We start from the raw sequence: 24,476 nt of genomic DNA, 5'->3' as shown, positions 1-24,476 counted from the left end.
AATTACGATATACGGCTTTCGCGGCACCAATGTAGGGCATTTATTGACAACCTCCTTCATTTTGAAAAATTAAGTTGTGATTAGTAAAGTATTTTTTTTTATATTATGAATTTACGGAACGCAAAATTGGGGTGTTATGTCTCAGTTTGAAAAAAAATTTTAACCTTATAAAAAATTTATTCCAATCCGTCCAATTGTTCGAGCGTAATCGAGTAACAAACAAACACAAAATTCATATTTATTATACTGGTAGAAAATTTACAGACAAATATAAAAAGCATTTATTAGTGGTCGGCTTGCAAGTTAAAAACGTAAATATTATCACATTTGTAAAGTAAATCATATGGCGATTCTTCTTACGAATTTTCCATAAACCCAAACGTTCGTTACCAACTAACAATATAACGAGGTTAGAATATTGACATGGAACTGATAATGGAAAAAAAATGTTATTTGTTAATTCTTACTTTAAATGTAAAAAATGCTATGAGTGCTACTCACGAGAATTGATGTGTAAACATGTGAGCTCTCAGACTCAGTTACCCCAATAACGTGTACCGATCTCACGCACACATAACACTAACAATAACACAAGCTGACATCTTTTTTTTTTATATTCGCCGGGAGGGCAAATGACTCTACTCCACCTGACGGTAAGTGGTAGTAGAGTCCAAACGCGACAACGGCCAGTACAGACGGGAAAAACGTTCTGCACTAGCCGCCTTCGCCTTGCTGGCCCGCAAGATGCCTCTTCACGCCTCGTTTGAAGGAACCCGGGTTGTAAGAGGAGGGGAACACGTGAGCTGGTAAGGAATTCCATTTTTTGGAAGTGCGACAAAGAAAGGAGTTGCCAAATTTCTTTGTTCGCGATGGAATTGATGTCACATTTAGGCGGTGACATCGAGAACCCGCTCGCGTGGACTTAAGAAGGAAGGGGGAAGCAGGAATTAGAGGGAATAATTCCTCAGAGCACTCGCCGTGATACAGTCGATAGAAAGCGCTCAGTGTTGCTATCTCACGACGCAATTGTAAAGGTTCAAGGGTGTTTGTGACCTTTACGTCGCCAATAATGCGTACGGCACGTCGCTGCAACCGGTCCAAGGCCTCAAGTAGGTACTTAGCGGAGCCATCCCAAAGGTGCGAGCAATATTCCACGCAAGACCGTACCTGTGTTTTGTACAGCAGGCACAGTTGTTGTGGCGTGAAAAAGCGCCGCACCTTGTTCAGAACTCCGAGTTTCCGTGAAGCTGTTTTTATGACAGCCTCGATGTAATCCCTTGGACTAAGGTTGCAGTGAACGTCAATCCCCAGCATGGCGATTTTGCTTTGCATCACCAGCGGAGTACCACAGAGGGAGGGAAGAGGGGAAAATATTGACTTTTTCGCTGTGAGAGCGCATACCTGTGTTTTCTTGGCATTAAACTCAACAAGATTATCAGAGCCCCATTTGGCGATAAGCTCTAACATCCTATCGAGTTCAATGACAAGATCCTTCCGCCTCTCCTCAATTTCCGCTCGCCCAGCCACTGCGCGTCCGTGGTATCCACCATGCACTGTACTATCGTCTGCATAGCAATGTATGTTCCCAAGAGAGAGCATAGACCATATGCCGGCAGCTTGGAGAGAATCTGACTCTCGAAGTCTCAGTTAGCCCTCTACCGTGTACCGAGGGCTAAGATTTTTTAGCTAAAGATGGCACATGCGGGTCTGGCAAAGCACCATGAAAGTACTGCAGGTTATATCGAATAACAGTTACAAAAATTATTAAAGAGTTATTGTACTGTACGCTTAACATTTGCGAGTAAATAATAAAAAATATGCTTATCATTACGGGTCAAACACAAAATCGCTTTATTCGATGCGAATTCGCAACGAAGAGAGCAAGTTGGCTTATAAGGACACTTTTGAATATTGTTGTTACAGTATTAAATTAAATGTAAAGCTACCGCCGGTTCCAAATGTAGATTCTACCGAGAAGAACTGGCAAGAAACTCAGTAGATAAAAGTACAGTAACAGCCTGTTAATGTCCCACTGCTGGGCTAAGGCGTCCTCTCGCTTTTGAGGAGAAGGTTTGGAGCTTATTCCACCACGCTGCTCAAATGCGGGTTGGTAGAATACACATGTGGCATAATTTCAATGAAATTAGACACATGCAGGTTTCCTCACGATGTTTTCCTTCAACCGTCAAGCACAAGATGAATTATAAACACAAATTAAGCACATGAAAATTCAGTGGTGCTTGCCCGGTTTGAACCCACGATCATCGGTTAAGATTCACGCGTTCTAACCACAAGGCCATCTCGACTTTTTTAGTATATAAAAAATAAAAATTAATTGTGGAATCTTATAGAAACGAATACCGTGCCCCAAGAAGGATTCATTGACTTTGCGAAGTCGAAGGTGTTATGAGTTTAGGTGTATGATTGTTGTGTAGCAAATTCTCGCAATGTGCTCGCATCTCGTTTTTGTGTTTCGGCCCCTGTTTTGTACTTTAAGAACTTCGAACACGACATGATTATTTTTAAAAGCTAGAGAAGTATAACATTCGCAAAGTTATTTTAGTAAAATATTAATATATTTTTTTTGCATTCAATTTCTTAGTTCATCATAGCCCTCTCATTAGAATATACTTATGAAAACTCATTTGAATATATGAAGACGGAAGACTTTTTCTTATGAAGAGTTAATATATTAAATTATATGTTTTATTAATTCATATTAACATACGACTTTGTCATTACAAATATTATTTTCAATAGAAATTGTGTCTTTGTATCAACGTAAGTGTCGATTTTATTAGTCTTCATATAATCAAATAAGATGAAATGCAAAATGGTAGATTAGGTTATTATATATTACAAAATGCAATCAACGCAAAAAGGGCTAAGACCGCTTCTCTTCGGAGCTCATTCAATTACGCCGTTCCACTGCGGATGGACACATGTGTCAGAAATTCATCTGAATTCATGGTTCAGGTTTCTTCGGGATGTTTTCCTTCCTCGGCAATCTTCGGTTTAAATCCGTGATGATCCGTTAAGAACCACGTACTCTATCACTCATATCACCGTGTCGTCACGACTACACAACTTATAAGAAACTTTACATACACAAATTATAAGAAACTTTGCAAAATATATTTTTTTTTCAAATACTGAAAATATAATCAATGAACAAGGATATTAATCCCTAATCACTCTCCATATCGAATAGACTAAACTGTATATCAATTTCCCCTACTCACTAACGAGTGACGTCTATTCTGACCTATCCGCCTCGAACGATAAGTAAGGGGATCCGGAATTATCGCAGACTCCTCATATCATCTAACTACAATTGTACTCACCAAATAGGGGTCCCGTTTAACGCATGCGCGGACCGGGGTGTCTGACAGTCGTGGAGTAAGTTCACGACGCGTTGCATCTCGTAAATTTTAACCTAATTTATTTTAATAATATCATAAATAATAACAAAATCGTGTGATAATGACGGAGAAAACGCCGATGGTGAATACGGAGACGATAGGATTGCTGGAGAAAAAGGTATGTTATAGTGTGACATTACATCACTATTGAAGGTCATTTGATCAGCTGAAGGACGTTAATTCGGTTTATTATGTTGATTTGGTTCCGGTTAACCTATTTTTAGATTATCGACATTTTATGATTGCAATAAAGATTTATTCAGTTAATATTGAGTTACTAATTTAAATGCTAACTACAATTAAAAAATAATATTAAATTTATAACTTACAAAAAACATTCGTACTAAGCTTTCATTAATCGTATATGTACTATGAAAAATCAGTATTTTTAATAAAAATGTTATTCAAAATGAATTAGTTTCGATTTTGAGTTGCCAAAAAAATTTAAAAACACGCTTAATATAAAAATATCATAAGTGTTGGATTAGTTAAATCAATATTACATTAAAGTGGACACGTTTATTTACTTTCAATATTTGCTTTATTTATTCTCACTATAACGATATTGCTAACTTCTTGGTGATAAACATTAAGTAGAAACGTTATGTTTACGTTATTAAGAGGAAAATTTTGACGATAATTTAATAAAATAAATGGTATTACCATTTATTTTATTAAATTATCGTCAAAATCTAAATCTAAATCTAAAAATTCCCATTCTTGTTTTTACAATTATCAATTTCTGGCTGTCACTACTTTTTTTTTTATTTTTACGAAGTTATGACTACTTAAGTTTTAAATTAAAACATTAGAATAATCTGGCAATCTTTATCTATATTTAATTTGTGATAAATTTGGCTAATTACATCTTTTAAATTTCCAATATTTTGAAGTTTTCACCTATATTTGCGTAAAATAATCTCTCGAGAATCTAGAATTTATTAATATTTTATTAAAAAAATCCATAAAATAACTAAAATTTCTCTGTAACACCTTAAAAAACTTATATAAACAAACGGTTCGTGTAGCGTGCTTTTTTTCGGCTTGTTATTTTGAGCAAAGAACATGAATTTAAAATCCTAATAATATGACATGTATGATCATTATTATCTTCACGAAATACACACGAACAGAATAATAATTATATAATGATTATGATTTTTGCAAGTCATCCAGGAAAAGTAAGTAGTACTTTTTAAAAACCCAAACTTATTTGATGAGTAATTCGAAAATATGATAAGTTACATTGTACTGTTTATCTAATTTTTAAATAGTTGTGTCAGTATCATATCATGAAAATAAAATGTACAGTAAGTTGGACAAAAATTGCGTAATATATATTCGAATTGAGCATAGAGTTGACGTCAACGTACATACATACTAAAATAAATAAAAGCATACAGAAACGTTAATAAAATAAAAATATATAACACTTATTACTATGATAATATATAGCAACGAAATAAGTAGTACATGCGTCACTATAGGGAGTCCTGAAGGGGGAGAACGGGAATCTCTAGCTAATGTATATCATCAGTTAGAGAGCGTTCTGCTGCTTGCCGTCACGTCATACGAGTCGGTCTTATCCAAAAGGCGCGCCAATAGTAGTTTCACATCAAAAAAATCATAAAAAAGGATTAAGTTCACAAAACATTAAGATATATTGAATAAAATATGCATACTTTATATAACATATATTTATTCATAATAAGTCACCTACATAATTCTAGAAAATTATATAAGCAGTTGTATCGATTTGTTTACCTGAAGGTCACCGGCTTTTCCAAGGGTGGTAGGTTAACCCCAACTTACTTCTACTACTGATTTATTGATGTAATTTTTAGCATCGTCCAAGTAAGTATCATTTATTTCCTATAGTAACGTGCACGGAGGAGATAAAAATGTTTGCTTAAGTCACTTCCATCATTCAATATGAGAATCCACTTGCCAACCCAAGTAATAAAAAGTTGAAAACGCAATAATTTCGCTTTCCTCTATACTATATTTTTATACATCATTTCTTAATAAGAATAATATTGAAAGTAACTGTTAATCGAATTTTGCCTGACTTTTTTTTATTTAGTTACCGTATTATTAAAACTTGCACTAAAACATATTCGTGTTTAGTCAAATTCCTTGAATAGTAAGTAGTTCATTTTTATATGAACACTTTTAAATAATAATTAACAGAGACAATAAAGTCTTTGTCCATTAATTCCATCCCATTATATCCTAAGAATATTCTAAGAATGGATCTTATAACAAAATGCTTCAACAATGACGGCAGTACAACGAGCAAGTTAATATAATCGGACAGGTCATATCCTGTTGTCTCCAGCGAATAATGAAAGATGTTATTGAGCCCACGCATAATCAAATGTTTGTTCAAGACACTTCGTTCTTGTTAAGATAACATATGAGAATATGAAAATACACATCTTATTTTTCAATGAATATAATATTTGAGACCGGCTATTGAGCAACCGTTAGAGAAGCTATACTTCCGGCCATAGACATTAAAAATAGTGTCAACTATTTTCGATACCGTCGACAACGTCATCCGTTTCTTTTACTCATAGTTACATTGTATACTGAGTTGAGCCGAAATTACCCCGTGGTTAGTAATTAACTGAAGATTAATTCAAACCATCCATGACCACTACTGTGCTTAATTTGGGTTTATAATTCACTAGCTACTCGTCGCGGCTTCGCACATGCAGTATAAGGGTCTACATAAAATGTTTACGTAGTAATACATAACAACTCCCGGTGGGCACGACTTTTAGGACATCTTCAACAATCATCGTCATATTTCAGCAAGTTTATGCAAAACTTTTACGAATTATATAGCTTAACCCTCATTTAATCAATCCGTTTATTGGTGAAAAGCGTTTTGCAGTTTTTGAATTTATCGCTTTCAGATAGACAGACACACAGATGCGGCGCGGGGACTTTATTTTATAATATGTAATGATCTTGGACTTGAAAGATTAACATAGTAAGGAAGCCTGCATGTGTTGGATATAACACACATGTATTTACAAAACCGCATTAGAGTGCATTGATATGGTTTATGATTTGGTGTGCGTAGAATATGCTCCAAACCTTCAAAGAGTCTTTAGCCCAGCTGCGAGAAAATTCCAACTTGGTTAATTACTATTTAAATCAGCACTGTTGAGCGGTGTAATTAGTGATTGGGTGGAACTACCTAGTAGGTGGGGAGGGTGTGCAAAGCTACCTCCAATATAACATGCATGCTTTTTATTATATGTGATAGAAGTATAAATCAATACAACCATCAGCTTTAAGCCAAGTAGTGTACTATAGTAGGTAATAATAACCTGTATTTTTATTGAATGACAGCTTATATAATATTAAACTATTTTATTACTTTTTGGAGTAACTGTTGCGTTCAAGATTTATAATTATAACAATACTTGTTTATACTAGCTTTTTAGAAAAAAAATGAATATATGAATCCTTTAATTATTACAATAGATAAAACATAATCAAGATTTTGTTTTCTGAATTATATATAATGTGTAGTTTGTAATAAATTATATAGTGTTAAAGTTCATTGCTATGTTATAAATTATGTTTTTTTTTTATTTATTGACATATATTATGTCAATGTTTTTATAATATAAACGATAGGTTTACAATCAGAGAGCGTTTTCTTACATTCCAATTATTACAGGAATATTTTAAGGCTAAAACAAGCCTCAGGACATTTTATATTTGAAATTAAAAGGAAATTGTTTTACTATCCTATCACTTGTTAGTATGTGCGGGCAAAATCTTTATGCCCCAGTGCTGGGCAAACGCCTCCTCTCTTCAGGACAAGGTTCTGGAAATTATTCCACCACTTTGTTCTAATACTCTTTGTTGGATTCCTTCTCCGCTGAGCGCGAAATCAATTATAAAAACAAATTAAGCACATGAACTTTTAGTGGTGCCTTGTCCGAGTATGAAATCGGAATCATCACTGCTCTTCTCTACCAAATTAATTTTAGGAAAAACAAAACTCGAACTTTGTTATTTTGTGTTTAAGCAATTATATAATTATATATAATTATCTAAATAATAATTATTTATTTAAAAAAATATAAATATTTGCACATTACTTCAAAATTCAAGTATTTTAACTGCAAACTGCCCAACATATAATAAAGAAAATTATATTGTAATTAGTTTTCACTCGTGGCCTCACCACGAGCGTTAGGTATAATAAAAGAGTCGATGTCCTTCCACGGGTTTCAAGTTTGTTTCAAACCAAATTTCATCAAGATCGGTTTCGTGGTTTAGTCGTGAAAGCGCAACAGACATACAGACAGAGTTTCTTTCGGATTTATAACATTACAATAGATAATATTGCAGAATGAATGATATAAAACTATACGCAGTTACAGTTACAGTTTCATGTTAAATTGAGCCGAGATGACCCAGTGGTAAGAACACGTGAATCTTAACCGATGATCGTGGGTTCAAACCCGGGCAAGTGTCATTGAATTTTTATGTGCTTACTTTGTGATTATAATTCATCTCGTGCTTTACGGTGACGAAAAACATTGAGAGGAAACCTGCATGTGTCTAATTTAACTGAAATTTCGCCACATGTGTATTCCACCAACCCGCATTGGAGAAGCGTGGTGGAATAAGCTCCAAACCTTCTCCTCAAAAAGAGGAGAGGAGGCTTTTAGCCCAGCAGTGGGACATTCACAGGCTGTTAAGGTACGTTAAACTGAGACCCATTTAATTATAACCTACATTATATATCACTAGACCATCTGTTACAAATATTTGTTAACCCCTTTGTTAATTATAAATAAAAAAACCAGCACAAGTAAAAATTCCATGAATACAACCTATGACCTGTAGTTTACTGCTTTATATTGTAATAACAGCCTAAATAGCAGCTGGTTGAACACGACAGTGTGTTCGAAAGGAATTTAATTATATTTCATGGTAATATTAATTTATTTAATTAGTTTATCAAGAGATCGTTAAGATCTATAATTATAATGATATTTCTGTGAAGTTGTTTTTTGTTTTTTTTTTCAATCGGATAATATAAATTCTCATCACTGAAATCATGTTTTTTTTTAATTTATTGAGAAATACATAATTCTAGACTTAAGTTGATATTAACATATTACATATATTAACTGGGAAATTTAAATTTACTATAGGAAGAGAGCATATAGTTTTTTTTTATTTTTATTTTTTTTATTTATTTTTATTTTATAGAATAGAAAGACGGACGAGCATATGGGCAACCTGATGATAAGTGGTCACCAACGCCCATAGACATTGGCCTTGTAAGAAATGTTAACCATCGCTTACATCACCAATGCACCACCAACCTTGGAAACTAAGATGTTATGTCCCTTCTGCCTTCGACGAGCCGGTTGGCGTGGTTGGTAGAACACTTGCCTTTCACGCCGAAGGTTGTGGGTTCGATTCCCACCCAGGACAGACAATTGTGTGCATGAACATGTCTGTTTGTCCTGAGTCTGGGTGTAATTATCTATATAAGTATGTATTTACAAAAAGAAAAGTAGTATATGTAGTATATCAGTTGTCTGGTTTCCATAGCACAAGCTTTGTACAAGCTTAATTTGGGATCAGATGGCCGTGTGTGAAAAATGTCCCAGGATATTATATTATATTATATTATATTATATATTCTGCCTGTAATTACACTGGCTCATTTACCCTTCAAACCGGAACACAACAATACCGAGTACTGCTGTTTTGCGGTAGGATATCTGATGAGTGAATACCTAGACGAGCTTGCACAAAGCTCTACCACCAGTACACCATTAAGTGGTCACGACAAACAGCAAATTAATAAATAGCGTTTCGCATACTCGCAATGTCAATGATTCCAACTAAGATACGTAAATATCCCTTATGACAGTAATAATATTGCCTCACTCATCCTTCAAACAGTAACAAACCCATAAACATATATTTCTTTTGGCTGGTAGAATAGCGGAACACTTTTACAGTATGTTATGTACTCTATAACATATACTAGAGTACACAATCCACTCAGATGAGCTTGCAGAAAGAAAAACAATATGATAATAGAAATAATTCATAATTTTAGTCTCTATTTCCTTTATTAAGGCCTCAAAGTATTTAAGTGTGAGCAACGGCGTATCCGTTAATTACCAAAAATGATACGTTGGACGGTCTTCGACATGTTTTGCCCGTGGCGGTCGCTCGTCCCAAATGCAGACTACACGCAACCTGTAGCAAACTCCTTCATCATTCGCAATTATTCTATGCGGTCAGAGACGAAAAATAATATTGACGTATTTTTTTAGTACCTGACATCATGATCAGACCTCAATTGCAAAGACTGTACTACTTTTTTTTTCTAAAAAATGATTACGGTTATGTTATTTATAACATATTAGAACTCTACGGCTACGTTTAAACCCAACCCATATCCCCATAGATATAAAGACGAAACATCGTTGTGTGATAACTGTTTATTCGTCTTAATTCTCCACTTTACTTGACCTTTTGTCAAACAAAGCCTGTTTGCGTAGCGGAATCGCTTTGAAAATGTTGCATGTTTGGTGTAGTAATTGCAAATACTAGAAACATCCGCAAATGACACAAATTAGTCAAAATATTTGCTTAATCACGAAACAATGGACGCAAGAGCGGCACGACGTTAGCGGGCGAAGTGCAACAACGCAAATATTTACCTTATTTGACTCCTGTGATGTAATTAAAGACTTCTAAATTTGCGCAATTTTACAAATGAAGCAAATATAATCAAATAGGCCCTAAACACATCGGCGACACATGCTAAGCCGATAGTAATACCGCCATTACAATGGCTTATGTATTTGGTTTTGGTAAAATTGTATGTTTACTGAGTTAGTTAAAAGTAACTCTTTCATTTGAGATATCTAAATAGCGAATCCTGCTTTCATTAAGGGAAGGAATATTAATAATTAGATAGAATAATAAATAGATTTTATATCGCTTTATTCACACACGGCCTGGGACATGAACCCAAACTAAGCAGAGTTTGTACTATGGAAACCAGACAACTGATATACTACATATACTAGTTTTATTTTGTAAATACATACTTATATAGTTAATTAAACCCAGACTCAGGACAAACAGACATGTTCATGCACAAAAATGCGTGAAACATTCGGCGTGAAAGGCAAGTATCTACCAACCACGCCAACCGCCCTGTTATAGACATATAAGAGTGATCCTATAAAAACCGTTTTCATCTAATGTCCAAAAATTCTAAAATTCAATTTCAAAATAAACTAATTATTGACATTGTCTAGCAACTAATGCCACAAATTAATAATTTAAAAGGTGTTCATATTTATGACCTATGAGGTCATCATATCTCTTTTTAGATAATGGACTAATTGTATTCTTTTATAACACACAACGATTTGTCAGTCACGCAGAGCGATGCAAATCAATAAATACAATAAAAAAATCCAAGTGCATTTACCACATAAGGCTTTTACGGCCCAATTTACTGGGCATTGAACCGAATGGTGATTTTTACGGAACTGCATGATTTTTTTAAATCAGTATCAAAAACAATATGTCAAAAGTTTTTTATTTTTTTATTTTATATCATTGTCCGCAAATTTCTTTGATAATGGATTATTATCTGTTAACTTCCACGACCATGTACACTGTCTGTAAAAGTTTCATTTCCTAGGGCATTTCACAGTAAGATTAGTAAAAAATCTTTCAATATATGGATTATCCTTTTATAACTGCAACAAGTGTACGTTCATTCCTAAAAATGTTATAATATTTTATTACTTTTGTCACTTATGACCTCATAACAAAATCAAACAATGTGATACTGGGTGAATTAAAATGTGATGTTTTATCTATGATTAGAGTTCTATCTCATTATATTATGTAACTGTTATTTTCTTGTATGGTGTTAGGTATGCACATATTTATAATATGGTGTTTTCTTTTCTATAAAATTATGTTATTTTTTTGGATACATATTGAAACAATATTACATACTGTTGTATGGTGATAGGATATGATGTGAGTGAGTGGTATCAAACCTGACGGGCTTGCTTAAACCATCTCCCAAACGTATTCCAAAAATGCTAATTTGTTATTGCAATTTCGCGACCCTTTACCATACACCGGCGAACTAAATATAAGCATGATTCAGTTCAATTTTTATGTTCATACTTCATAAAAAATAAATTCAATAATTTAATTTACGTCACGTGAACTAATTTACTTACTAACTTAACTAACCCGCTAGATGACCCGCTAAATCTAGTACTGTGCTACTTACGCTGTGCACGCATTGTGAAATATTATAATCTAACTTTATTTTTGTATAACAATACATTGCTTTTAGTGTAATTAGTTATGTGCGCCAAATAAATAAATAAACCCGGTTAATGTTACAATATTATTACATTTTTTTGCAATAAGATTGGCAGAAAAGTTAATGTTGAATATCTTCCACGTTTTAGTCTTCCTGTAGTTACCAGGTCGAGGCCTTTCAGACTTTTATTATATGAGTAATCTTGTGTCCTTAATAAATTATCATGTTCTTTTTCTTTCCTTTAATATTCTATATAATTTCTAGTTCAAGAACAATGCCAAAACACCTTAAAAATGAACGTCTTTATCCTCTTAAGGAAACACGGAAGGGAGTTGGAAAAAATTTATTCTCCATAAATTGTGAACAAAACGCATTCTTCATAATAAATTATTAAATCGATATTTGTACTTATTTCATACATTTGTGTCTCATTTTTAAATGTATTTTTAATATTCAAAATATTACTTATTTGTTATTAAACATGTTAAAAATATAATAAGTTAGAAAAGAATACTCTTATTTACATTTAATGCCTTACTGTCCAACGCCTTATACGTAAGCTTTGAAATTTTAACGAAATTTAACTGTTATTAGTTTTTATATTTTATTCGTTTGTGTTAAGTTTGTCGCTTTGTGGGGGTGAAATAACTGTCACCGGTCATGATCTCACTAGAACATATGACTAGCCGGATCTTATTAGGGATTTTGAAAAAAATAGACCTTTTAGAAAAGATTAAATAAAATAACAAAACCAAACAATAATAAATAAACATTGTAAAGATTATATATACAATTTCTAACACGTTATATTCTTGTCAAGTCGTCTATATAATACAGTCTAGCCCTTTTCCAGAATGACCTAGAACAGGTTGAGCGAGTGAATGTTGAATTGACAGGCAATCGAGTGGATAATGTAAATTGTGATTGAAAGCCTCGTGCCGTGGAATGGCTCTAACGATATTCTTACGTTATAGTGACGATACATAATTATTTTTGTAAATGTCAACTTCCAAGTCTCTAGAGTTCATTTTAAATGCGTGCATGTGTATGTTGACTGTGATTGTGTGTGTGTGTGTTACATGTGGATACGTTTCGTTCTCGTGTATTGTCCTCGAGAAGAAAAGAACTTTATTCAAAATTGAACCGAAAGCTACTATCGATTAGGAATGTAGACTTCAGTTCTTGGAATTCTGTGGTTAAAGTTATTTATTCATCATTTACATATTATAAACAAATAACTATATATGACGGTAGTATATAAGAAAATCAACAAATATTAACTTAACCTTTTTTTTTATAGAATAGGAAGGTGGACGAGCATAAGGGCCACCTGATGGTGAGTGGTCACCAAACGCCCTTAGACATTGGCATTGTAAGAAATGTCAACCATCGCTTATAGCCAATGCGCCACCAACCTTGGGAACTAAGATTTTATGTCCCTTGTGCCTGTAATTACACTGGCTCACTCACCCTTCAAACCGGAACACAACAATATGAAGTATTGCTGTTTTGCGGTAAAATATCTGATGAGTGGGTGGTACCTACCCAGACAAGCTTGCACAAAGCCCTACCACCAGTGTCTTTCATCATTTATGTAATCAGATAGTGAAACTAAGCAGAGCTCGTACTATGGAAACCAGACGACTGATATACTACATATACTACTTTTCTTTTGTAAATACATACTTATATAGATAATTACACCCAGACTCACTATTATATACGGCTATATAACTATTACAACGAAATGCTTCTAATTTTACCGCCAAAAACCTTATAAATATTTTTTTCTATTTACTGTTGACAACACCATAACATATCGTTTGATTCCCGTTTGAGGTGCCGACGCATTTCCGCAGTCGTGTCGACAGATGCAACGAATGTGGTTTGTGAAAAACCAGTTTCCGAACGAATTGAATAAAAAATTGCTTGGCCACTTAGAGGCTCTTTGGAATTTGGATTCCTTTTTAATACACTTGATTTTATTTGTGTTCATTTGTTGACTTGTATTTATTTACGTTTATAACGTTTAAAATATACAATTTATTGGAAGGCTTTTTTTTTGTCCGTTCACTCTAGATAAATAATTATTTTTTTTTTAATTTACTACCTTAATACTACTTACTATTAAATAGTAATTTGTCGAGGTTAAAATTTCATTAGAATTTTGATTTAATTAATTCGGAAGCGATTTATTGTGTAAGATTATGTTTTATTTAGGGGCTTAATAAACCTAATAACTACTTTTTTTTAACTTAAAATATATTTAAAAAGAATTTTTAATTTAATTTTATTATCATTTACAATTTCGCTTGATATATTTATAATATGTGCTATTCTTATTCTTTAAAAGAATGTTAAATTTGTGAACTGATTAAGTACTCGAGTGCTTAAGAAACAATTTGAAGATATCTTACTAGCTCTGCACGCGGCTTTGTCTGTGAGGAATTCTGTTTGTGACTATAAGAATATGCGCACGCGGACAAAGCAGCTCGGTAGCACTTTTTCTTCTGGCTTGCTTATACCATTATTTCAGACTGAAATCTTATTATTATTGAAATAAAACATTCTTATGTTACTTTGTGGATAAAGCAGCTTTCTAAAGGTAAAAGAATTATTGAAATCGTTGTATTTTCAGAGGTTATAGATTACAACAAACAAATGTTTCCTCTTATAATGTTATATTATAGTATAAATATAGATTTGGCATTATAATTTGTATAATAGAACCGGTATTTAAAAAAAATATTATTTCTCTTAAAACAGAAACGGTTTTTAATTTTGTTATACTGCCTTATTTACTTTAAATTTGTCTATTCTTCATTTGAAATTTTTGGCATAATGAATCATTCAGATTTCTAGGTAATGTTATTCATTTATGTAGCAAGAAAATATTTTTGTTATTCAATTATATTAAATGGAAATTTTATTAAAAATAAAAATAAAACCAATTAAATAAATTATACTACGTAATTATGGATGAACCGGATTATTTTATCTATATTGTATTCATTTCTATTAATATAATTTGTGATTTGTTTGAATAAACAGGAATTTTATACGTTTGTTGGTCTTCGCAAAATTTTCCACTATTTATTTACATTTATTTACCCATTTACTTTAAGAGGGATTCGAGTTTTTTTTATTGTGGCTGAAAAACACAAAATCTCGTATTATATGATTGCTTTATTTGAATTGCATATATTTTTATTTATCTATACTAATATATAAAGGTGAAGAGTTTGTTTGTTTGATTCCGCTAATCTCGGGAACTACTGGTTCAAATTAAAAAATAAATTTTGGATTGAATAGCCCATTTATCGAAGAAGGCTTTGGGCTATATAACATCACGCTACGACCAATAAGAGCGGAGCATCAATGAAAAATGATGCAAAAACGGGAAAATTGATAAGTTTTGAGATCTTTAGTTGCGTGCGCTGCGTAAACGCTTAAAGTTACGCAACAATAATGTATGACGGAATTATTCCTCATTAAAATCACAGACTTCCATGTTCCCATTTATCCTTTACCTATACGAGCCCAGCTGCGGGCATAAGTAGTAATAATTAATAATAAAAATCGTTAATGTATAACATAAAAAGCTTTGTTTTCACATCAAAGATACTAAATTTTTTTAAATTTAATTTTCTACCAAATTATTATTGTATAAGTAGTTTAATAATTACAAGTTTAATTTAGTCACGCAACACATGCTTAGTGTTTTAATTTGCGATACTTGAAAGGCGGAAAAGTCGTTTATAATATCATAGTATATCAATATTGTGGCCATTTTAAAGTTAGTATTCGTAATTATATAGTAATACACACTTTAACATTACAGATTAAAATATTCAGTAAAATACATGGAACTTATCTACAGTAATCAAAAGATTAATATTATTTTATTTATTACAGCTACTTTCCTTCACCTACCTCATATCCTATGAGTTATTACTTACACCGTTGGTTGCTTGTAAGAGATCGCTATGTAGCGATAAGGTCGCCAAAATTGTGTGCTACTTTTATTTAGGCTGTATACATGTTTAGTATTTTTTCTCTTTGTGGTGTACAATAAAGTAAAACGTAAGTAGTGGTCATTATTGGTGACGATATAACATAGTGGCAACAATAAAAATATTTATTAAATTATTTAAAAAAATAATATATATACACGTTATATAAATATGAACTATATTATAATATCCAATGACTAATTGTAATATCCGAGGGATTATCACCTGATTGTAGGTAGTCATCACTGTCTTTAGACATTGACGCTGTAAGAAATATTAACCATTCCTTACATCGCCATTTCGCAGTTCCTGTAATTACACTGGCTCACTCACCTTTCAAACTGGAACAAAACAGCACTACTGTTTGCTGTGCTGTGTCGGTATTACTTATTACTGTCGTTTTTTTTGTACGGTGCTGCGTTAGAAGCCTACCTCACTATTAATATAAGCATTGGTCAAAATTTTTGGTTGGTTTTATAAATTAATAAATATTTGGTTGGTGGAAAAAAAAAATTGGCGCCATTTTGAAGTTGAGCCGTGTACATATCACAATATGGATAAGAAGTGAGCTCACAATAATAATACTGAAACGTCAGTATAATTCACAAAATATACTGTATAAATAATGCGAACTGTGAAAAACCGTTCCGGTTTTGTTCAGTTCAAGTATTTATTTCGGTAAACTGAATACCTCCGTCAGTCTACCTCGACATTACCAACCGAAAGGTACACGCTGTTCAAGTTTTAATAAAACTGTCATTAGTTTTGGCGCGAAAGTCACAGACGTAAAATATTTGAAATCGTTTTTTTTTTAATCGAAACTGCATGAAGGAAATAAACATTGATATATTATAGCCGAACATTCTACGTTGCATTTGTTTTAGTAATAAACTCAAGGTTTATAGTGTAGTGTGTGATAAGTGAGGAAAGTTATTTGATTGATAAGAATATTACGGATTAATTGCAGGAAAAATGTTTGAAAAACAATGTTTCTACGATAACAATGGATTCGTTATGTCAGAGAAAAATGTTCCGATGGCGAAAAAGGTATGAGATTTTCTTAAATAATTTCTTGCAGTAACGTCTCGAAAATATCTTATAAAAATGTTTGGTGGGGAATAATTTCATATGTGATTTGGTTTCATGACCAATGTTGTTTTCTTTTACCGAGTACCTTCCCAGACTTGAACGCGCGATCGTCTCTTAAGTTCCACGAGCTCTATCCACTGGGCAATGAAAGGATAAACACTTTTATAGCTGAATCAACCTTGATGAGTTACCGTGGCTTCCCATGCATGACGGATTGTATCAATACACTAATTACTATCATTAGACTGAAATGTAAGGCATAGTGAACTAATTTTGGTTTAAAGAAATAAAAGTCGCAACGCATTTAAGTAAATAGTTAGGTATATTATTATTCATAATCTTTATTTTTTCCTCCATGATGATTGTAGCTTATTCCACAGCGTTGCTCCACGTGTTCTATCAACCACTGAGCTATCTCGGTTTATATAACAATCACTACTATAAAAAATATTTTAAGATTTATTCATATAAACATCATATATACATTAGAAAAATATCAAATTATTAATGGCGTAATATTTCCACTCATATAAACAAATTGCAATTAAAATAACGATTTGCTGAGCAAATTCGACGCATTCGTTCCATGACGATGGAAAATATAATTTCCTCGATAAATAACGTAAGTGCAACAGAAATAGTTAACAACAATTATATAAACTCTGAAAGTTGATAATAGTTACAGCGTGCATATAATCAATGTTCATTATTTTTTATTCATTTTTTTGGAACCTTTGCATAGACCCATGTATTGATTATTTAAAAAAAAACCTGAATTATACTTCCATATGATTAATTATAAGAATGAACTCGCGCCTTAATATTGTTTGTAGTAATGGTTGGATTTCTATTGAAGTTATACAGATAAACATCATATTTTGCTTTCGAGGATCTGAGTTATAACAGAGTAAATATATCATTATTTAATAATTTTCTCTCTTAAATATATTTATTTTGAAATGAATAAATGAATTTATGTATAGTGTTCTTTTTATTTTGGGACTTTTCCACTGTGTGTCAATTGGTGGTTATCCGTGTAGGTGCATTTTGTCAAATATCATCGTAAGGAAACTGCAGGTTTCCTTACGATGCGTGTTTTCCTTCGCCGCCATATACGAAACTAATTAAAAATCTAATTTAAGGAATGGAGAACTCGGTGATTTTTGTAGAGACATAACATCTTAGTTCCCAAGGTTGGTGGCGCATTGACGATGTACTCTATATAACTAAATAAAATTGAAGTGTCTGTCTGTGTTTTCAAAATAACTGTCTCTTTTATAATTAATTTGCGAATTACCAAAACCAACAATATTTTTTTATTTTTGTCTGTCGGTCTGTTTACTTGTCCAGAGCTAATCTTTGAAACGGCTAAAAATTACAAAATGTAATAACTGAATTATTATAAGAAGTATTTCAAGGTTCAGTTTAATCTTTATTTCATCAAAATCGGTAGAGTATCAAAAGTTATAAAATTTAAATATTTATGTTATTATAATATATGTTGCGACCAATTAGCCCATAGATGACGTCAATTTCTTAATCGTGCTGTCCAGATTTTCTGGAGTAGGGTGACCTTCTGCCATAGATATAAACATTCGCGTTTCGTTCAATTTTTTTTAAAACTTTCGTCTGATTGTTTTGATTTTTTTCATTAATTTAATTATTACAATTTATATTGATAATATTAAATACTTTGTGGCTTAAGATTGCAATTATTAACTAGATTGTAATTTTGTTCTCTTAGCCTTAAGTTTTGTTTATAGATTATTACTTTTTACTTTTAACATTACCTATAATATGCTATCCTTAGTTGTAGGGCTTAACAAAGTTTCCATTAAATTGTTTAGATTTAACCTTATTTACAGTTTAATTAAATAAGAATTGTTGTATTTTTTTTTAATGCTTTTGCCGCTGCTGCTGCCTTACAAATGCGAAATATATCATAGTTCTAGCATACGGAAATACTAAAACACATATTATATACGGAGGCATTACTAAACTTTAATTATTCTATTTATCTTTGATTACAAAAAAAATAATAATCACACTCACAGCTAAAATGTGACATAATTAACATATTTTGGCCTTTTTATCCCATTTAACTGGATTTTCGATGACGCCGCGTAGCCGCGGGTCAAGCGCCAGTGGTTAATACTTCTTACATCGCCAATGTCTAAAGGCGGTGACCATTTACCATCAGGTCGCTTATTTACCAGTCTGCCTACAATTTTTATTTCATTAAAAAGTACACGAAAAAAGTTTTTAAGTCGGCTAAAAAACGGTACAAGTAAATATATAAGATAATCAATCTTTGCGTAAGTCATTAATACATATACACAGTATTGGTTTCATTGCTTGTCACAATTATGATTGATTAATGTAATGTCGTTTAATTATTACGAACAATCCTTTGTGATTGTTCGTAATAATTGGTGAGATTTTTTCATATTAATTAAATGTAATTACGGTGTCATTTCCTTACCTGTATTATTAATTTGATTACTACACTATAGTGCAATTTTTAAATAATAAATCACTATCATCTAAGGAAGGAAGGATCATGTGTAACTGATTGATTTACTATATCACCGTGTTACTTATAATAATAATTGTTATTCGAAACTACTGCGTAGAAAAATAATAACAATATTAATATGATTGGAAATAATTTCAAAAATACCTCACATTTCACCAGTTAACGCCAAGCAGAAATGCTTTGTGCGTTGTGTTTGATCACATGCTTGGCAACGGTGAAAGATACGGTTAATATTGCTTGAAGTACCTATGTCTATGAGCGTAAGGTTTGCTCGTCTGCTCTAAATTACTTGAAAAACTGAAAAGACAAAATAATTAGAAGGTAATTTCTAAATAATATGACTCAAATCCCATTGTATTACAATCAATATGCCATTAATTAGTATTTACTTGACTTAGTGGTCGGTCTTTGTGCAAACTCGGGGTGGTACCACCACTTCATCTATACTACATATTTTCACCACAGCAATACTGTAATTGTGTTCTGATTTGAAGAGAGAGTTATGTGCTGTGCCCTTTGATCCCGTGTAAGAGAGCCTTGAGCCTTGAGGCACAATGGACATAACACCTAAGTTTCCAAGGTTGGTGGCGCATTGTGATGTTTTTATAGATATTTTATTATGCGTTGCGCGTTCAATACAAGTAATGCATCCACAAGTTGAGTAAGATCGATCTTAGCGTGTCGATCAAGAGGAAATAAAGTTTTAATAAAATCAATGATAATTGATCGTAAATACGATTGTGAAAACACTTTAAAAAATATCCTTTGATGTAATGTAATATTTGTTTGTATTTCTCGTCATTTGCTGTATTATTTTCCTTCCTTTTTTAACATTCTGACCGATTTTTAGCTACGGCGGCTGACTTTTAACGTATGTGATATTATAGTGCACAAGTGTATGTGCAAACACAAATACACTATTCGATCACTCTTATACTAGATCTTTATGCATACTTGAAACATAACGGAAACAACTAAACTATCACAGCTCCAAAAACTAAGTACCCGGGGCCGTTGAAAAAAAAATATCATTACTAATGACGAAGTGATCATACGAATGATTTTTTCGTCGTGTTGACAGAACTTACTCTAGTAAAGAATCGCGTACTAAAATATTTAGTTCACGTTTGTCGTTTTATAGGGCCGATGACTGTCTGTTTGTTGTTTGAATGTTGTTTTTTGTGCAATTTTATTCGTTAATTTTTAGCACAAAGGAAATGTCTTGTCACCATTCCACCCGGTTATAATTTGATCAGTAGCTACTTTTAATTTTTATTTGTATATTTTTAATGCTTTAGTGTAACTGAATTGATGTATATTTTTTGTCAGGCTTTACATAGTTACGATTTTAATAATATAGTCAGGTGTATTTTTTTATAATAACAAGAAAATATTTCACAATATTATTTCTATAAGATTTACATTACGAAAACGCAGATTTTATTAGATTTGTATATTTGGATAACCTGTTATACAATTGACTTCTTGTAATACATAAAAATTTAATTAACTATCAGCTTAGCAATCATTCAAACGGTTGTTTATATATTTATTATTTACTATATAAATCTAGACACGTAGAAATTTAATAAAAGGAACAAACAAAAAAAAAGGCGCAAAATGCAAACAATAATTTGTTCATTAATATAATGCAAAAATTGTTATACTGATGTAGCGACTTCTATAAAAATATTTTGCATCTATGATAAAATATATATAACCTATTTTTAATGTAATTATCATATTTATTAATCCGGTTAGAAAAAATCGTGCAGACTAAGAGCTTTAATGGCGCCCGCCGTAAATCAATTATGTAAAAATAGTGAATGGTGAATTTTTCCCCCTTAAGCAGTCCTAATAAAAAGTTCTATTGGCTAAATATACTTATTTTATAGGTAATATAAGTAAAGTCGGAAAATTTTTCTCCACTGTCCTATTCTATTAAAGAGAAGCTGTAAATCCTATTCCACAACGCATAATCGGTCCGGATCAATATACGCTCTTGTGGCGTCATTCACAGACACGTACGGTTTTCCTCACGATGTTTTCCAGATTCACTGAACACGAGATGAATTATAAACACAAGTTGAACATATGAAAATTCAATATTTCTGTCTAATTTGAATCGCGAATAGAAACGTTTTCTATTCGCTGGGCCAACTCGACTCCATATAATAATGATATAAGTCACATTGAATTTAAAAAAAAAAAAACAATATTCTATTTTTAAACATTAGAAGAAAAGCTTAAAGAGCGCATGTAATGTTAAAATAAAGAAAAACACTGTTCATTTATAAAAAAAAAATATATACAATCGGTTCATTAATAAATATAAAAACCATTTAAAAACGAGCCTTACTTAAATCATGAACTAAAACATACAGAAAATATATATATTAGGAATTTATGTTTAGTATATGAGTACGTTTGGATTCATTGTGAGACCCTATATATTATTTAGGTTCAGTAATACTTAACGAAAGATCCAATATGCCTAAACACATCACATATATACGTAGAACCTACGGCCTACTTCCTACGGCTTCCTACGGCCAAATCACAGTCCCATCACGAGACCACCTTCTTAATACCATATAAATACATTATAACTAAAGTTACAAAAACCTATAATGCAAATTTCATCTCAAATTGGGAGAGAATAAAAAAAATCATTTGCAAGATTTGAAGACATACTAACCAATGAAATTAAATACATATAGAATTTAAATATATATATATATATATATATATATATATATATATATACATTTGATTATAGAACGTAATGAAATACAACATGATAATAATATTATACTAGACTATATGGATCAATTTGATTGTTTCTCTTAACGTTGTTATATGAATATCGCGGGCTTTATTGATACCATAAATGTAGGTCGGGGTAAAATTGTTGTATATTAAACGCAAGGTCGCATTACGTTAACAATATTATCTAATACATTTTCTTATTACGTAGTAAAAAAAGCCGAGATGGCCCAGCGGTAAGAACGCGTGAATCTTAACCGATGATCGTGGTTTCAAACCCGGGCAAGCACCACTGAATTTTCATGTGCTTAATTTGTGTTTATAATTCATCTCGTGCTTAACGGTGAAGGAAAACATCGTGAGGAAACCTGCATGTGTCTAATTTCATTGAAATTCTGCCACATGTGTATTCTACCAACCCGCATTGGAGCAGCGTGGTGGAATAAGCTCCAAACCTTCTCCTAAAGGGAGAGGAGGCCTTAGCCCAGCAGTGGGACATTAACAGGCTGTTACTGTTACTGTATTACGTAGCATTACGACTTCAAGAGAAATAAGATCTGATATAGATTAATAGTTTAAGTATTAGTAGTAGTAAATATTTTCCAATTATAAATTGCTTAATTGGATTAATATATCATCCGGCTGTACATTCCAAAGTCGAAGGGTCTAATATCTTGTTCGTTTTCCAAGGAGGTTTTGAAGCTGCCTGATCTCTTTTTCTGATCGTGGGATTGTCGTTACATCGGATAACGAGGTAAATAGAGAGCGTTCTGTGTATATTTTTTTCGCGTATATTTACGTTGAAATTAACAACCATGGCCTTGACAAGAAGGCTTCATTGAATTGTATCTTAATAATAATTCACCAAAGCCGTTAAGGGTTAGAATTGAACCAAGCTACATTATTAAAATAATCTTTTCAATAAATAATAATCAATAGAATAAATGAAAATCCGCATTCCGATAGTCTCGTATAAAATATGCGACATTTCAAAATATTGTATAAGTTAAAGCTAAGTTGTATGCTATTGCACTTAAAAATAACTGTATAAAAATAATTAAATGATTATTTTGTATGTTTAGAATTTATTCATACAATATCTGTTCATTTTTTAATATTTTTTGACAGAAATACGAGTATCAAGACCTTCAATGTAAACGTGCTTTACAGTTTTCGTTTTAATGTTATTTTCAAGAATTCCTTTATAGTAAGCAAATTATTTGCGTTCATTTTTCGATTTTATGTTAAGATATATTTTTCAATTCATTCATTTCATCAACATGCAGGCTTAGTCGTTATCAAAATCACGCAACATTTAGGAATATGTTATGAATGATATATCATTCAATATGCTCTTACATGATTACAAATTTAATATTAAAATCAGGACTCTATTGGGCACGTCAAAACGAATAGCTTAAGATAGAGTATTCTGATGTATATAGCCTTAAGGCTATAAAAGGTTAACCTTTATCGAACAAACTTATCACGATTTTGGTTATTTTTATTAGTTCGTCTCAGTACTTAAATAAAAATAGTCGTTGGTAATAAAAAAAGAAATGTATGTAAAGACTTTGAATATTTCTACATTGTTAAAAATAAATAACTTTTGACTTTCCTAAGAATGTCTAATTAGTAGATTTTTAACATATACATACAGTGTTCTAATTTTATTTTCTATCAAATTACAGACATTGTTTTGAACACAAAAATATTAATTTACTTTTCGGTGTTATTCACTCCACAGGTAACTATTATATACTAAATATGTAATAAATACTTGCACGGTAGCGTATTGCAGATATATTTCTTAGCACTTCCTTAATTAATATTTTTACACGTTTCATATTAGCTTGCCATGTTACTAATAACTAAATGTAACAAATCAAGGAAATTGATTATAACCTTATTGATCGTACTCATTGTTTATTTCTCTTTTTAAGTTTTTTTTTAAACTATTTTTGCTATTGAAACAAGCCCGTTTTAGTATTGTAATTGAGTCTGTACTTAAATAAAGAGTAGAGACGGCTTAATGATTATACACCTGAATCAAGCAAGCTGTGTTTATAATTTATTCTTATGCTTATCGTTGAAGAAAATTATCGCGAAAAAGCATGCATATGTCGGACCAAAATCTGTCACGTGTGTATGTACCATCCATCAAAAATTTAAATCAAACCAACGTGGTGGAATAAGCTCATAAACTTCTTCTAGAATCTTCTTCTGTAGAGGGACATTCACAGGTGTAATTCGTATTAGCTGGTTTAATGTTAGAGCTAGAAGGT

The 24,476-nt window shown here is 32.0% G+C and overlaps 2 protein-coding genes across 5 annotated transcripts in view; both read left to right on the top strand.

The window, feature by feature from the left end:
- LOC126774458 (TBC1 domain family member 12-like) overlaps window positions 1–24,476 on the top strand; it is a 284,024-nt gene that overhangs the window by 58,725 nt on the left and 200,823 nt on the right. The window lies entirely within an intron of this gene.
- The window catches only part of LOC126774467 (facilitated trehalose transporter Tret1), a 70,067-nt gene continuing 48,924 nt past the window's right edge, over window positions 3,334–24,476 (top strand). Inside the window, exon 1 of one of the 2 annotated variants that reach the window (XM_050496023.1) lies at window positions 3,334–3,540. In XM_050496023.1, the coding sequence (XP_050351980.1) occupies window positions 3,484–3,540 (57 nt within the window). In that variant the 5' untranslated portion in view covers window positions 3,334–3,483. Of the gene's footprint in view, window positions 3,541–16,521; window positions 16,848–24,476 lie in introns of those variants that run through there. The other variant, XM_050496022.1, reaches the window with a different exon arrangement.

This window comes from Nymphalis io, chromosome 16 (genome assembly GCF_905147045.1).
Source record: "Nymphalis io chromosome 16, ilAglIoxx1.1, whole genome shotgun sequence".
NCBI classification, from domain to species: Eukaryota; Metazoa; Arthropoda; class Insecta; order Lepidoptera; family Nymphalidae; genus Nymphalis; species Nymphalis io.
The sequence above is the reverse complement of the archived record's forward strand: the minus strand, read 5'-3'. Positions and strand labels throughout refer to the sequence as shown.